The following is an 18,580-nucleotide window of genomic DNA, read 5'->3' as shown; positions in this document are numbered from 1 at the left end:
TACTAAAAAAGGAAATTTAAAAAATAATTTATTGTTATAGTGCCCACTAATATTATATTAATTTTACTTGTCTATTGATATTTACCACTCCCAAGATATAAAATAGGAAGTTATATACAATTTTGAAAAAAAAGTTCCGATCTCCACTAATATTCAAGCAACAATATACATATTAATATTTGATATCAAATTACAATTATTCTCTACCATTTTATTACAGAGTCAAATTCGTCCCAAAATGAGGTAGAACTTGGGCCTCCAAAAGATCTTAAGATTCTAAATTATATATATCGCAGTAATTTAACTGTGGACGCAGTGGTGACCTGGAAATCTTCGAAATATAAAAGTTGCTATTACACGTTTTTCTGGTACCCTCAAAATCACCTCAAAAATTCCAACGATTACAAAAGCCAGAGGATTGAAATAGTAAGATAAAAAAACTTACACGCATAACCAGTGGCATCAAACATTAAGCGTATTTTATATAATTAACAGGCGAATTCGCGCTGACTATGAATGAGGGACATTGCACATCAAGTCCTTTTTAATTTTTTTGGCAGAGTTGTTAAACCCTACTTTTAAAAGTAGCGCGTTACCACTATCACTATTTGTCAAAAAAAGTAACGCGCTTATTAACTACTATTTTTTAAAAGTAGCTTTGGCTACTTTTTATAAAAAATATTTAGAAATAAATTTGTTTTATTTTTTGCTTATAATGTAATTGCATAGTATATAATACATAAAAATCAACATTTATAAATATTTAAATATAGTTAGGATTATAAAAAATTTTATGCAAAAAGACCTTAATTTATGTAATAAAAATAACAATTTAGAATAATATTTATTTTTATGCATTTTATTAATAAAATCATTTCTATCTATCATCCCAAAGTCTAGAACGAGTATAAATTTCGCCTTACTAAATAATCTCTAACGCTTGAGCGCAAGGCAGTATTTAATTCTATATACATATTTTTAATATAAGAAAAAATAATAAAAATACTCATTTGTATTTTTAGATTTAAAAAACGCATCTAAAGGATTTTCTATTATATTAATATCCTTTATTTCAAAAAAATTATCAATGGAAGTCGTTTTTATGGTTCTAAGTAGTAAATGATGGATTATCAACCAATGATATTGGCTGAGCTGTATCATTATAAAATAGACAATAATTTTATCAGCCTGTTTCTGAGAAATATTGGCATGTGCAATATTATTAATCAATTTAGCCTGAATTGAATTGGACTTTTTGGATGTAGTCTCCCCTATAACAAAATTATTAAGATGATTTTCTATCTCTATAAAACTTTTGACATGAACATTCTTACAAAATAGTAAAAAATGACAATTACCTTGTTATATCTATTAGATTTATTTGAGGATAATTCTTTTTACAGTTTGAACATTGTAGACTATTTTTGTTTTTACATTAATTTGAAAATGTTTTCAAATTTTGAAATGGAATATTTGTATTATTGTTATCAAGAACATTTTTTTCTAGGGTGCCCTACATTTCATTAATATCATAATTGACTGACTCACTTACATCGATTTGTATATCCATTTGCAATGAAATTAAATAATTTGCACCAGATGATTTAGATTTTTAATACAAATTGAAAATATAAATTTCAATATTAAATAATAAATTAAAAAATTATAATTAATTATGATATTATATTTATATTTTAATGTTTATAGTTAAATCCATTATATTTTTAAAATGTACCCAAGTAGCACGCTACTAAGCTACTTTCAAAAAAAGGAGTGCGCTAAAAAATATAATTAGAAAAAAGAGCGCGCTATTAGCTATAGCTACCAAAAAAGTTAGCGCGCTACTACTTTAACAACTCTGATTTTTGGTCATGTTAATTAATTTATTATTACACTTTTATAAAAACATTTTAGTAGTAGTTTTCACAAGGACAGAAATGCACAACTTTTTATCATTACTTATTTATTTGACACAAAAATAGCCCGGGCAAAAAACGATGATATTGAACAATTTAAGTTACGGTGCTTCGTATATGATGGAAGGTCGTTCCAATTCTAGGGATTGGAGAGAGGAAAGCCTACCATTTCAATTTAAAATGAATACTCCTTCATGCCTCACTCTAACTTTTTACGATTTTGACAGATGTGGTAAGTAACTAGTCTTTTTTTAAATAATACAACCCGACTCAATTCTATTTTATTCTTTTTATTGGTCTTTAGATATTAGTTCTTAAAGAAATCCTATTATCATTTATATAAGTATTAGCAACTTTATTGGACCCAGTTTTTGCTATGAGATGGAGGCTCATACAAACCTATTTTGTGAAAAATATTCTTTTGAAACTGTAGAAAAATTAATACATAGACGTTACACTAAAGATTTTATTAAGTACCCAGTTTTTCAGACATCTATAATTTTGTAATATTTTAAATTAAGCTCCTGCCATCACCAATATAAATCTTCAATTTTTCTTCAATCAAAAGTCCAATTTAAATCCAGCAAAGACCTATAAAATTATAAATTCCAATGGTACCATTCCTATGATCCTAAAAACAACTCAAGGATTAGTTACACTATTTATGAATTGGGACATACCCGGCAACATAAATAATAATAATAAAATTAAAAAAATCACTTTGAAACTCGAAAACATGGATATGGTATTTGATGATAATATTGAAAACTCAATTATCAGAAATATTTATGGGGTAAAAAATAATTCAAAAATATAATTAGGTTTTTAAACTATATATAAAACAATCATATAAAAGGATATTTATAATTTAAAGATGATATTTTGTTATTATAAAATACTATATATTAGGAAAAAATTTTAAATACAAATTTCGGGAATATTTATTTATCACAGTTAACTAAACTGTTGCAATACTTTAAAGAATAATAACCTAGTATTGAATTTTTGCTTTATATAAACTATATTGCTACTTCAAAAATGTAAAGCTCTAATTTAAAAGCAAGGCAATTAACTTACCATTTATATTTTCTATATTTGAGTATATATGTCTTATATGTATAAAATAATGATCAAGAATTTGACGAGTTACAGTCTGGACGCATTGGACTCAAATTCAAGCTACTGCGTAGAATTTATTCTAGTATCTATGGGAGGGCAAAGCCAATTTTCAAAATGCTTTCGCACGCCCGAACTCAAATTTGAAGGTCAAATATTGGAGATGATAAAACATAAGAGACAAATTCAAAGTAAAAATTTATATATTTTTTTAAAAAAAACACAATTATTAGGAATACATACTTTTCTATTATTTTTATATCAGATAGGCCCAATCATTCTCGATATTTTAAATTGGCCTATCCGATATATCAAATTAGTCCATCTTTGACATAATAATGGGTGAAAAAAAAAATTAATTATAATCAGGGACCCGGAAAAAGGTATTTGATATATACTATATATTTTAGTTTATTATTATTAACTATTGATGCTCTTTCCAGTATGTTATAAAATCAATCGACTGATAGCGGAGACTGCTGATATCAGCTTAATATTTTCTTTTATAGACCTCTAAATAGCTGTACTGGTACACGTCTAACAATTCTATTTGAAAAAAAAATATTATATAGCTCATGGATTATTGTATAAGGTGTTGATATTTATGGCAGCTTTGTTCGCAGCTTTAGTTCTATTTATCGGATTATGGATTACGAAGAGAAATATGTTATGCAGGATTTCAACATCTAAACGATGCAGAAATAAAAAGGTATATTTCATAGGAATTTTATGTTAATTTTTCGTTAATTAACCCTATTTATATATTTTTTTATTCTATTTTTCTTTATTTTTAAAATATCAAACAACTTTTTACTTTTTTATATTTCTTTATTTTTCCTTTATTTTTTCTTCAATAAAAATCAATAACATATATATCGTACATAAAAAAATATATAATATAATAATAATCGTTTGTTTCTCTTTTCGCGCTTATATATTTGTTTTTTTACAAATTCATCCCGTTTATTTATTATTTTATTTATCACAAGTCAATCAACTTTTTTTTAATATTTATTTATTCACGTATATTACGCTATTATCTTCCTCTCGTGCTAAGCTTAATACTTGCTCCCTTAACATTTTACTTTAAGCAATTATTGTAAAAACTTCTAAATTGTAATCATAGCCTATAAGATGGATTTATGTTCAGGATAAAGAAAATTATTTTACAGTTAATTTCAATAAGGGGGGGGTGTAAAAATAAAAATAGTCATTCAATTAAGATAACTACTTTAGAAACTTATATTGTAGCTATTTATTTTCCAAGATAAAAGTTATTATTTAAATATTTATTAGATAAACACCGCTTAAAGATACAAACTATTATTTTTTATAATAAAAGGTTGATATATTTCCAATGCAAAGTAATCCTTTTTACAATTTTACAACCAATGACAAAAATCGACTGATAAATAGCAAGAGTGTAGAAAAGTATTGGTCCAATCTAAGCTCTATGTACAAATCCCTTATTAGTGAAGAGTGCCATCTTTCAAATTCAGTTAAGCATATAGCATGGGAAAAAATTAATTTGACTCAGCAAATAGGATGTGGAGCCTTTGGTAAAGTTTTCAAGGGGGATTTATATTACGATATGAACAAAAATAAGATGACGATAAAACAAATAAAAGCGGATTTTGGTATAAGTAAAATAGATTGTGCAGTAAAAATATTAAAAGGTATGATATTCTCATTTATACGATTAAATTGTTAGAATTGCATTTGTATTCAAAAATTATTAGAATTTCATAATGATGACGATATGCGAAGTTTTCTTGAAGAGATTTGGACATTAGCTATTATAGGGGACCACCCCAACATAGTGAATCTCATTGGCTATTCCTGCAATCATTCTTTAGCAGCTGTTATGGAGTATTGTGAATTGGGCAGCATGTATTCATACTTGCGACAATTTAGCAATGTAAGAGTATACAATTCTATATTATTATTTAATTTAATATCGTTTAGTTGGATGTCTTTTCTGATATGATAATTAGAGGCCTGTTGGACCACACTTAAAAATAGTTTTTGTTTAAAACCTGCCACTGCCGATTTTTAAAAATGTATCAATTAGTTGGAAATTTATATAATAGATCGGTTTAAAATTCATTTTGATCGAAATAAAAAATCCTTGATTGAAGAATTATATTTTGAATTTCATGCCAGTGTGAAGTTAAATTTTTCCAATCAGGGATGGGCCTCTAATTTCCTCCTATCCAGACATCTAATAATTATTAGACATCATTTTTTACTAATTAATTGCAGAAATTAATTTCTCGAATAAAAAATAAATTTTTTGAGTATTAATGTCAATGGTATTATTACTAATAATAGTAATTATTATTTTTTATTAATATGTACATCAGATTAATACGCATATCAATCGAGGAAATATTAGTTCCTATTTATATTTTAATGACTTGGAATTGAAACCAGATAAACCAACTAAATATGACCATGTTCGTAAGGCAAGATATTCTGAGATGAGTGGGGACAGTGGTATGTCTTTAGATGGTAATAGTTCAATCAAACCAACTACAGATGATAATGAAGGTATTTTATTTTTTATAAATTAGACATTTTTCTAAAAATATGTAATTTTCTGGTCCGAGTTTGTCTTGCCTGAATTTTTATTATTATCTTTGATCAGCCTGGGATTTTAAAAATTAAATTATTTTGAATAATTTTTCAAATTATATGAGGGAAATAATATAAACAGTTATTATAATATTAAACGCTATTATAAGATCTTCCAACTAGTTGATTGATATTACTTAAATTAATTTTTAAAAAATCATTACAGTACGTCTCGGATATTTAAATTCACATCATCCCGTTCCAAGCCACTCTTACAGGCTAGACCTGCGGGTCTAATTAACTATAATTTAGGATTTCATGAATGTTATCAATACTCTATATATTTTATATTATTTAAAAAAAACAGTCTTATAATTTTAACTTATCACTTCTGACACCATTATATATTTATAATTTATTCTTCCTGTAAATTATTTTTGTTAGATTTAAATCGAATGATACCGGGTCCTAATGGTTCAACTAAACCTGAAAGTCATTTGGATATGAAAGATATTATGTCATTCACTCATCAAATAGCTACTGGAATGGTACATTTTAATATTAAAATTTTATTTTACATTTAAATAATATTTTGTAGGAATTCTTAGCATCAAAAAGGATGATCCATAGAGATTTGGCGGCAAGAAACATACTGGTGTGTTTGAATAAAGTAGTAAAAATATCCGACTTTGGATTAGCTAGGGATATATATGACAAAACTACTTATTTAAAGCAATCAAATGGCAAAGTCCCGATAAAGTGGATGGCTCCAGAATCTCTTATACACAATGTTTATACATCTTTGAGTGACGTGTAAGTATATTTATATATAAGTTGGTTCATTTGGATTATGCATTTTATTTATAGTATAGACAATCCTAATGAATATTTTTATTATATTTATTTTTTACAATATATATTTTAGATGGTCATTTGGTATATTATTATGGGAGATTATTACTTTAGGAGCTACTCCATACCCAGGCATAGAGTATGCTAATTTAGCAAATCGCCTTCTAGGTGGCTATAGGATGCTAAAACCGATCCAATGCCCCGATTATCTGTAAATAATTTTTATTAATTGTTTGTAATACACATTTTAAAGTCAATACATACGCCTCGTTGGCTATATACTTTGGGTGCATTAGCACCACCTTTTAAAAATAAGCACTTATTTTGAAAAATGTCTTAGAACCCTATTTTTCCAAAATTAGTCCCGATTTAGATAAATTCACTTCCTTGGCCTGATAAATAATTTTTTTTATAAAATTTTCCTTCTCCTTTTGCCAGCATGTAACATAATAAAAACTAGATAGCGAATTCCTTCGTTTTTGTTAATTAGGCTCTACCTCATTACCCTAAATTTTTATTTTTGTAGATATTTTATATTAAAAAGCGCAACAATTTTTGCCAAAACTGTCTAAGTGGGTTAATACTCATGTTTACATTGTGCAAGCTTAAATATGACTCTGGCGAAATCAGGATTTTCAAAATAAAAAAACGCGCGATATAAATTATTTGTGCTTTAAAAATTTCCATATCCATAAATGTGAAAAACTTAATCCCAATGGCATATAAATTTTTATATCAATTTGCTAAATAAAATATAATACCCTAAATCAAATTAGACCACCTTAAATTATTTTCATAACTATTAAATTTAAACATAAAAATTTCATAAGATAATGTGATTAAACCTTAATTTATAATATATTATGGCTTGCCTTATATATTAAGGGTAAAATTAAATCATATCAATCTGTACTAATTATATTTATGCATTTTTTAGATAAGTCAAAAGTTTGTATCTTCTGTTATCGTCGCCTTCATTTGTTGTTTAAAAAAACTTGTTACATTTTAATTGAATAATGCCCGGTTATCCAACTCCTTGGAAATAGAATACTTAAATCTCATAATATATGAATATTGATGATTAGTCATGCAACTATTCGTGATATCTTATATAGATCGAAAAGCACTTAAGTTGATAGTTCTTAGCGAAAACGAGATGAGAAAAGTGTTATAATCCAAAAATATTTGAGATGTTTGATAAATTTACTAATAAAATTAAACATTCTATTAGTAAATTGCAATAAAATGTTTCATTCTATAAGTTTTTAATTTTATAGTACATTCAATTTTATATAAAAAATCTTTCTATAATTTTGCCATTTTCATTGAAAAGTCTTAGTTGACTTGCCAGCAAAAAATACTAACTTAAAAGACTTCAAATTTCCAACCAGAGTTTGGTTAAATTTTTTTATGACGGACAAAGATCTAGGAAATATATACCAAGATATTTAGCGAAAGATTTCAATTATTTGACATTTAATATCTTAAATTTTTTAAAATATAATTTTGTCATTTTCATAGTAATGAAAAAGCCTTAGTTGACTTTCCAGCAATAATAACTGTCTTGTCTTAAATGACTCTTCAAATTTTCAACAAGTGTTAGGATAAATTTTTATAACGGGAAGGTTTAGGTAATAAATATCAAAATATTTTAATGAAAGAGCTCAGTGATTTGACGAATTTATTGTCATATGTTAATTGAAATTTGTCTTTATTGGAATGGCCAGCATCAAGCCCCAATTTAAGTCAAACAAAAATGGAGCTCTTATGAAACGATAAAGTATTTGCGGGAAATGTTTTCCAAAAAGGTGGGACTTTTATTCGAACTATACCTAAAAGAATTATGACCTGACGACTATTTCGATTTCTCGAATATTAATGGCTTTCATTTTGATTTAAATACTATATTTTTCCTGTTATGATTTTTGATCAATATTAATAAAAAAACTAAAATTGAATAGTTTATATACTGAGTATAAATAAATTAAGGTATCTTGTTCTAAATAAATTTTGCTTTCAAATTTTTTTTTATTATTTCAGTCCGGTGTTTTAACATGATTTATGGTACATGCTAATTATTCTTTAGTCAAACCAAACTTATTATTTTCTTTTATCTATAATGTTATATAATTTGTAGTATAATACGAAAACAAAATATTGATAATGAAGTTTATATTAATTATAATTATATAACTATAACTTTATATTAAAAAAATTTTCTCGAGTAATTTCATTTCTTTGAATTCCTTCTGTTTTTAGAAAATTAAATGATGCGCCTAAGTCAATGTTGAATTGATATTTTTGCAACCGCAATTTTATTTGGTAATATTAATTTTATCATTATTTATTTTTAGATATGAAATAATGTTAAATTGTTGGCAATTGGACCCGCAAGCTAGGCCAGAATTTTCGAAACTCAGGAATAGTATTGAAGATATAATAACTGCATATTCGAATCAAGAATATTGCTGTGAAATAATTTGAATATTTAATGAGCGAAAATTTTATTTATAAATTTTAATATTTCGTTTTGTTATTATTAGTAAATTATGTTAATATGATTATTCAAATGATAAATTTTCAAAACATTATATAAAGTGATTATTTCATTATGAAATTTTAAATTATGATTTTCTTTTTATAAAGTTGAAATAAATAAATTTTTAATATTTTAAAATTCCTCTAATGTTAATTTCTTTTATTATGATTTATTAAATTTAATATTCTATATTCAATTAAATAATTATTATTTGATACTAATCCAATATGGTTTAAACTAGTCTCAATTTGGTAAAATATTTCAATATTATTCTCATTCTCACAACAGAATAACATCAATTTATAATAAATTGAGTTTTCATATGTCTTTATACAAAAAATATTATATAACTAATTTATAATATAATCTATATGAATTTAATAATATAACTTGGGCGTAATCATTTTAAATATTATATATTCGGAAATTGTAATTAAATAATGATATAATGTAATACCTAATTATTATATTACTTTTTATAAAAATAAATCTAAAAAATATGAATTAGGTAGATATAAATTAACAATCCTAAAGTATTTTTGGTACTCTAACCAATTTTTAATTTCATTATTGTTATTACTTCCCTAAATCCCTTTATTAGAACAATTTTAGTTACTATATATAGTTTGAAGTTATGATTTTATATTTTAAGATAAATAATAAATAAATAATGGCATTTTCATGTGAAGATCTATTGTAAGCAAAGTACTATGACCTCCCCCGCCCCCCCCATCAGCTGGTGACTCCCTCTTTTTTAGTCAACACGCAGAGATATCGCTTCCGCAATTGGAAATCTCCCACATTAAAAATTTCTGCTTTTTAACGTTTTTAATTTATAAATAATAATTTTGAGTAACAGTTAGTAAATAAAAATAGATTGTTTTTGTATAAAATTAATGTATTTTTATAAATTAAGATGCTATTTTATAAAATTTCGTCTGTTTATCAGATGAAAGTATTTACCTTAATAAATAAAGAAAATATTATAAAACGATACACTAAAAATTATAGGAATAGATGATGGGGGCCAAAATAGCATTTTCATTATACAAGACTGATTGTTCAAATTTCTTCCTCAAAAAAATTTGTGACAAAATTTATCACGCAATTTAAAAATTTTGACCTGGCAACCCTGATTGTAAGGTAATTAGGGCAATGGTTAAATTCAGAGTTGTTAAAAGATACTTTTTAAATGGATCTAGATACAGATACATAGTCTAAAAAGTTATCTAGATACAGATACATAGTCTAAAAAGTTATCTAGATACATCATCTAAAAAGTATCTTGATACAGATACAATTTTTAATCTGTATCTTTTTTAATACTCTTATATAAGCTTTGAATAAACCTAAATTAGAATTCTATTGTGAAAATGTATGAAATGAGCTAAAAACCTTATTGACTAGATATCACATTTATCAAAATTAAAATAATAATTTTTAGATTTTAATATAATATATGAAATGAATAAATGATTATAAATAATTATTAGATTTTAATAAAATATTTTTAAAATTTTGGTCATTAAGGCATCCTCGTTAATCCGTAAAAACATTTTTAGCTCACTAAAAAGCCTCTACCAGCACTTGAGGGGATTGTGGTGTTATATTTTATGAATAACAATTTTATATCAGGATATTCTTTAAAAATACTAAAATCTGGGCATTCATTTTCGAAAAAATTATTTAAAATTTGTTGAGTATCAAAATTTAAATCATTATTACAAACATATCTGCTGCTGTGGGATACTGAAAAAAATAGGATATAAATTAATTGTTTTTTTTCGCAGGTTATTTGTTTGCAATCAGTTGAAGGCCTTGATAATTCATCAACTATTGTATAAATTGTTTTTTACATTAACAGTGTTTAATTTTTTTTCTTAAAATTGAAAATTACAATTGTAAACATTTAGTCTCTATACCCTTAAATGTTTTACAATGTTGCAAATTGAGGTAATGCTAGCTAACTGAAATTTTCGTATTTTTTTGTAGATATGGCAAACATTTTACTATCAGAGATTTGTTTTTTTTATTTTGAGATATTATTTTAAAATATTCATAAATTGGCCATGAAAACAATGTCTGAACTTGTTGATGTTTCATTATTACTGCTTTCTCTTCCTCTTCATCACTATTAATATTAATCTAAAATAAATTTTTAAAATTAGTATAATAAAATAAAATTAACTAATTCCTGAAAATTAAAAATGGCAGATTTCTTGAGTTGCATTGTAACATCAAAATTTGTCTGGTTTATTGATAAACTCTGACATAATATTTAATGAATATTTATATATCTATTTTTTTATATATTTTAATATTTTATATATATATAATTTTTTATTATAGTAGTCTTAATATTTTTTAATATATATATATATATTTAAATTATATGCTCATATGAAATAAAATAATTTTGCATTCAAGTATTTTTGTTTATAATATAAAAAGCGTTAAATAAAAGTATCAAAATGTAACTTAAAAAATATCTAAAAACAGATACAGATGCGTTTAGAATAAAATCTAGATACAGATATTTTAATCAAAAATCTATCCAGATACAGATACCACATTTTTATATCTAGATACAGGATCTAGATACTTTAACAACTCTGGTTAAATTATATGAAAAATAATGTATTAATAAATTTTATTAATATGATGCTTATTTTTATTTCGAATTAAATTTAAATCCGAGTTGAACTAGTAAAAAATTTTTTGTTAAAATTTCTTAAGGTAATATATTAAATAAATAGATCTCAATAAATGTTTATAATTGCTTCAATACAACACCAATAATAGCTTAAAGATAATTTTGAGGAATACGCTAAAGGCAGAGCTGTTAAAGGATTGAGATCAAAAGATCGACGATCCTAATTTTGGCAATTTACCCGGATTTATGATTTCCTCTTAAATTTAGAATCGTGATAGAGATCATTTTGTTAAATATTAGATCCTTTTAAAAATTTATTTTTTTACTTAAAAATAATATAAATTAAATTATATATCTCTGTCATAATTTATCATCCTCTACTATATTTATATAAAATTATCAAGACAACATTTACTAATTTGACATACCACCTCAGGTTTCATTTTTTGAATTGAAAATAAAATAAATTATTTGTATATATTTCCTAATATCTGTTATAGACAGGGTTGGCATGTCGGTCAAATTCGGTCAATTGACCGGAGGAGTATTTGACTGGTCAAATACGGTCAAATACTCTAAAATATTAATGGCGAATAAATATTTTGATATAATTAACTAGTATGCATTAAAAGCATGTTTATCAATCTTATTATTTTTTTATTAAAATATAAATATGTAATTTTTCTAAATATAGTAATATTTTTAGTTATTTTTTTGCCTAATCATTGCCGTTTCTCGCCTTCTTTATTTTTTTCAATTCATTTTTCTTAAAAAAAATAAAAATACCCGATTTATTATAATCATAATATAATTTTTTCATTCCTATTTTTTAATAAATTTAAATTTTATTTAATATTTAGCCGAGTATAAATTATATTAATTCTCATTTGTTTTACTTACACTTGCTATATTTGGTTTTTAAAATTAATTTTCATTTTAATTGTTCTGGTCAGATTTACGGAATATTATTCAATTCTGGTAAAAAGTTTATTATATTATATTTATAATATTAAGAAATTATTGGAATAATTGGTCGATAATTATAAAATAGTTAAGATTGATTAACTTTACAATAATCAAAATCATTTTTTGTTAAATTTTAATATATTAGGGATTATGGTCAAACGTTTGGAAACATTTTCAAGAAGTACGCGATGGTAAATCAGTTAAAGCGGTGTGCAAGTTTTGCAAGATGTCCTATATCACCCACGTTGATAGAATGGTCAAACATTTATTAAGCAGCTGTACTATGTGCCCTGTTATAATTAAGGAAAATTTTATTCAAATTCCAAAATATCAACCTCTACAAAAAATATCACAAATGTAATTTGTAATACTTCTAAGTCTAACTCTAATGAAGAATTGGGTGAAATTAGTGAGAATGATTATCAAATGAACAATATTTTGTGTCTTGTGACTCAGGAGAATTTGATTCCCTTATTTCTAATCAATCTACAAGCAAGGCGATTAAATATAAATCTCAATCTTGTATAACCGGTTTCATAGATAGAATTAATCCCAAAGAAAAAAATGAGCTGGATCAATTGTTTGCAAAGGCTGTATATGCGAGCAATTTACCTTTCCACATCACTGAAAATCCCTACATCCAAGAATTTTTTTAAAAAATACGTCCTATTTACACATTACCCAGGAGAAGGCAGCTGGCTGGATATCTTCTAGACAAAGCGTCAGGTGATATGGAGGTGAGAGTTGCAGATATAATAGATAAAGCTCCTTACTTATCAATTGTATCAGATGGCTGGAGCAACATTAGAAACGAGAGTATTATTAATTTTATGGTGATGACGCCTGTTCCAGTGTTCTACAAATTTCTAAATACTGAGGAAAATCGCCATACGGCAGATTATATTGCCCAGGAATTTAAAAATGTAATTCATGAATTGAATCCGGTAAAAGTATATTCTTTAGTTACTGATAATGCCGCTAACATGAAAGCAGCCTGGAGAATTCTAAAATCTGAATCTATTTATAATCATATACAATGTTATGGTTGTGCAGCGCATACATTGCAGTTATTCTGTCACGATTTTGAACGATTGGACGCCTTCAGTGACCATATTTCAATAATTAAAAAAATTGTTAAATTTTCAAGAATAAACACATACCAGCTGCAGTATTTTCCCGTATTAAGAATCTTCATGGCATACCATCTACATTAAGTACAATTAGCCAAACAAGATGGGCATCGTCAATAAAATGTATGGTGCAAATTCAAATATGCAAGAAAGCTCTAAAAGCATCAGTTGTTGAAGAAGCTGTTTGTGATAATTGTCCCATAGAAATTACCAATAATATATTAAACGAAGAATTTTGGACGAAAAATTTAAAATTTTTAGCTATACTCCAACCTTTAGCTACCTCATTGTTGAAAGTGCAAGGGGATAAATGTACTTTGGCCCAAGTAAAAAACGAGATGCTTAATTTGGTAAAACACATAATACAATCATGCCATGATTCTATATTTTCTCCATCTCAAGAAAAAAAAATTAAGGTTATGTTTGAAAAGAGAAAAACTGATATAAATACATGTGCTCACAATGCTGCTTATTTATTGGACCCCCAATATCAAGGGGAGCATCTTACTAATACTGAATTTGATGAAGCATGTAATATAATACAAGAATTGGGTATTTTACAAGGTGGTGATAATCAAAATATTTTGAGTAATATAGTAAATTTCAGAAGCAAAAGCGGTATATTTAATAGCCATAATATGTGGAAAGTTGTAACTTCCATAAGAAACAATCAAATTTCGGCCTCAAGTTGGTGGAATGCATTTTGCCCACCTTGCCCATTAAGAGAAGTCGCTAATATTTTACTAACATTTCCTAGTTCGACTTCTTCTTCTGAAAGAAATTGGTCGGTTTGGGGCAATATTCACACGAAAAACAGAAATAGATTAAAGGCTTCTACAGCAGGAAAATTAGTAAGAGTGTATCATAATTTAAGATTGATTAAAAATATTAAAGAAAATAATGATATTGAATATGAATCGGAACAAGACTCTGCCACGGAGGGTGAAACATTGACTATAGAATGAATTAAAAAATATTATGATATTTATTATTATACATAGATTTATTATAATATTATATAAATGCAAAATAAAGTTAATATTGGTGTAAAAAACATTTATTTGAATTTGGCCGGTCAAATATCGGTCAATTGACCGAATTGTATTTGACCGGTCAAATGCACAACCCTGGTTATAGACCTTGAAGAAAATGCACATCAGTTGAGGGGCGACAGATGGAAAATAATAATGTTAATTATCATTTCCTTAAATATACGTCATTTTGTTGTAGCAGCAATAATTTGAGCTTAATTTGCCTCATATCAATCCTGTTCAGGGTTGTGCATTTGACCGGTCAAATACAATTCGGTCAATTGACCGATATTTGGCCGGTCAAATATGGTCAAATTCAAATAATATACTTATTTCAAAAATTCCAGCAACAGTGTAAATGCCCATGATTAGAAAATTGGGAATTCTTATCAGATCTCGCCTTGATTTAGGATTTTCTAATTAAATTTTTTTTTAAGGCTTCAGACAAAAACAATCAGTTCACCTAGAGCTGAAAAATCACTAAATCGAACGATTCCTTTTTAAAATCGTATAGTATTATCAATAATAATTAATTACTCCCTTAATTCACAATATGCAAAATAGGTTAATGAACACTAGCAATAATTCTAGTAATGAAAAATATTATATCGTTATGGGGACAAATTTAATGGCGTGATTTGAAAGAATTTAAAAATTGTATTAACAAAATTTCGTGTGGTACTACTGAATTTGAGAGTAGCATTCACCTTATGAATTCATGACGGATTTGGGTGCAAGACTTATAAAACATATTTCTAGTTTAAGGATGATAAACATTAATAGGCCTCCTCAAAATCCAGAAATTAGAAAAAAAAACCCTGAGATTGTAAAAGTTGCCAATGCATAGTCAGCGGAATTCTTCTCAATATATTAAAAAGCGGCTGACATGTCATAGGTCTAAAATTCTTAAGAGTTACATTCAGCTGGTGTTGTTAAATGGCTTGATTTAGCCATTATTTAAACAAGAGTACAATATTATTGATTTTGCCCACAGATGGCAGAAAGTTTTGAATTTCTATTAACGGAATTGTGAGGTTTAGGTAATAATATTTTGGTGAAAATCTTGATTCAGCCTTTTTAAAAATCGACTAAATGGAGCTGTTTAACAATATTACATTCACCCATAAACATTGCAAATTAAATGAGATTATTAACTTTTGGAGAATAAAAAAATTAAACACTTAATCATTCGTGAAAGTTAGTTGGTTTTTAAAAAAATATTGATATTTTTATGACATAGATCCAAAGATAGATGATGGTAAATAAAAATCAATATAAATATCGGATAGGCTTTAGGTAATATCGAATCAGTGAAATTATGGACCGTCACGCCTTAGAATTATGAAATACAATGTAAAAAATTATCTTTTTCTTTGCAATAATTCAATTTTTATATAACTTTCTAAATGACCATTTTATATAAATAAAAATTTTTCGCCTCTATTTTTGCCCATTTTAGCGTGCCCTCACCGCTAATTTTAGGACTGCAACACTGGGTCCCTGCCATATATCGCGTCAATGCCAATTTTCAGTTTCAGACCTACTCTGGAATAAAACAAAAAATATGTAAAGGTATAATTTTTTGGATTTTAATCTGAACTAAATAGAATAAATTTTTATTATAATTTTATTTTATAACAAAAAAAACAACTATTTTTTACATCAATTAATGATAACAAGTTTATTCATCATATTAAAGTTATTCTATTTTGTTAGGAATTGGTCTAAAAATAATAAATTAATTTTATAATACGAAAAAATCTTATAAGGGGGAAAAAAGTTGTTTTTACTTAATTTTAATAATTAGACATAAAAAATTAAAAATATTATTTATATAAAATATTATTCAATAACTCAAATTTGAACTTTCCTTCAAAAATTTATATTGGAAATACTCAGCCCCTATCAAAACTTTAACAAAATGTGACGAGGAGGCTAAAACCAAAATAGTGAGATTTAGCCCCTGAGCTATACAGGCCAGACGATGATAAATACTGGAGTACCCTAAAATATATTTTATACCTAATTGTTGAATATATGCACTTGGAAATAAAAATGACAATAATTTCTTATGTTTTTGTTTATAAATTGAATTGGGTAGTATAAGTTGCGTTCAAATTTATTTTTACATTCAATTAAGAAATAGAGAGTAGATTTAAACACTAAAATTATCAATGAGATATAATTTATATAAAATTAGGAAGTCAACATTTTAAAAAAATGTAAAAAACCAAAATATGTCTTAAATATTCGTATTTTAATCCATCCAATCATATATATTAATTCAATATCATAAATTTCTTGAATTTTCAGAGTGAGGTGAGATGAAAGAATATATTAATATAAATTCAATATCATAATTTGTAGTAAAAAAATTTTTTTAAAAAAGAATGTGTAATTGAAATTGTTATAAATAATTTTACCAAAAAATATGAAATGTGCAAAAAATTACCTTATAAAAATCGAGTCCTATTAATGATTTAATAAATAATATATATATTTTTTTAATATTGGAAGATCAGTTAGTAAATTAGTCGTTCTAGCAATATATTTGCATATCTTAATAAATAGACTATATCTAGCCTAATAAAATTAAAAATCATTTGTCATCAATATTCGGATGTAGGGACGGCTGTATAACCACTTTTGCTTCCTTGAGAATAATTAGATGGATTCGATATATTAGTAATCCCTGGGATCTTAAAAATACTATCCCGATTTTTGTCGTTGATTAACCCTGTGTTTTCCGAAATATCTTGACCATTATCAACTATTAAAGAATTTAATGGGTCCAAGTCTGAGTTAGATCCGCTCTGTATGATAGGTCTTTTTATAGCCCATACAATGAGACCCCAAGAGCATAAGAGAATACACATGAGAAGAAAAATAGGGAAAACAATGAAGCAGGTGGCCCAATTGTTTCCTATATATTTTTTTATTTATAAGGTGAAAAAAGACAAATAAAATAGAAAATGATCAATAAAAAGTAAAATAGGAAATTAACTTAAACTTATAAAGCAAATTATTTCAAAATATTGATAATTTCTGTTATTATATAAGTTTAAGTACTTGTATGTTATATTGTCGAAAGTTTAAGGACTCGCATTCACTTATTGGGTTATAAAAATTATTATCTTTTCCTTATTTATGCGGAAGTGCAAATGTAAAAGGTGAGGTGAAAATAAAAATTTAGTATTATGATTTATAAAAGACATTTTATAAAAATATGATGAAATAGGGAGTAAAATATTCGTATCGGTTTAGATTTTTTTATATAAATTTATGAAGGCTATCTAATTTTTGGGCATCCAATGATACTGGGTGAAAATGCAAAATACTAACTACCGATATTGTCCGATACCTATACTAGCTGAGGGGAGAAAGTCATTTTTAAAATAATTTACCGAGAAAAACGGACAATAATTTTTGCACTGCAAAATTTTTAAAAAAACTGAAACATAAGATAAGTGTAATCAACATAATCTTCAAGGCTCTAAAAAGGGTAAAAATCATTTGCACCCTAAATTGAATTTAAACGTGTCCAACGACAAAAGGCAGGATGGATTACTCTTAATCCATTGGGAAAAAGACTTACCTTTAGCTTGGTACTATCTACATGCTAGGTCAATCATAAAAATTCCGTATCATCCACAGAAGTTACAAGAAACAAATATTGTTTTAAATAACGGCTTTCCTGTTCATTTCACCATCAGGTAACTTCAGTCATTATAGCCCATTTTTTAAAAAATATTGAAATAATTCTCGGCTATTTTATAGATACTTTTTTATCTCCTTTAATATGG

General features: G+C 25.9%; 1 protein-coding gene across 2 annotated transcripts in view; it reads right to left on the bottom strand.

Annotated features, from left to right (window-relative positions):
- Positions 1–16,880: 16,880 nt before the first annotated feature.
- Positions 16,881–18,580, bottom strand: part of LOC135925919 (prostatic acid phosphatase-like) — a 28,171-nt gene continuing 26,471 nt past the window's right edge. For both annotated transcript variants that reach the window (XM_065461497.1, XM_065461498.1), the window contains exon 11: positions 16,881–17,700. In XM_065461497.1, coding sequence (XP_065317569.1) covers positions 17,387–17,700 — 314 coding nt within the window. In that variant the 3' untranslated portion in view covers positions 16,881–17,386. The remainder of the gene's footprint in view (positions 17,701–18,580) is intronic.

Source organism: Gordionus sp. m RMFG-2023, chromosome 3, assembly GCF_954871325.1.
Source record: "Gordionus sp. m RMFG-2023 chromosome 3, tfGorSpeb1-WG-v2, whole genome shotgun sequence".
NCBI classification, from domain to species: Eukaryota; Metazoa; Nematomorpha; class Gordioida; order Chordodea; family Parachordodidae; genus Gordionus; species Gordionus sp. m RMFG-2023.
This window is presented reverse-complemented; position numbering and strand designations above follow the sequence as displayed.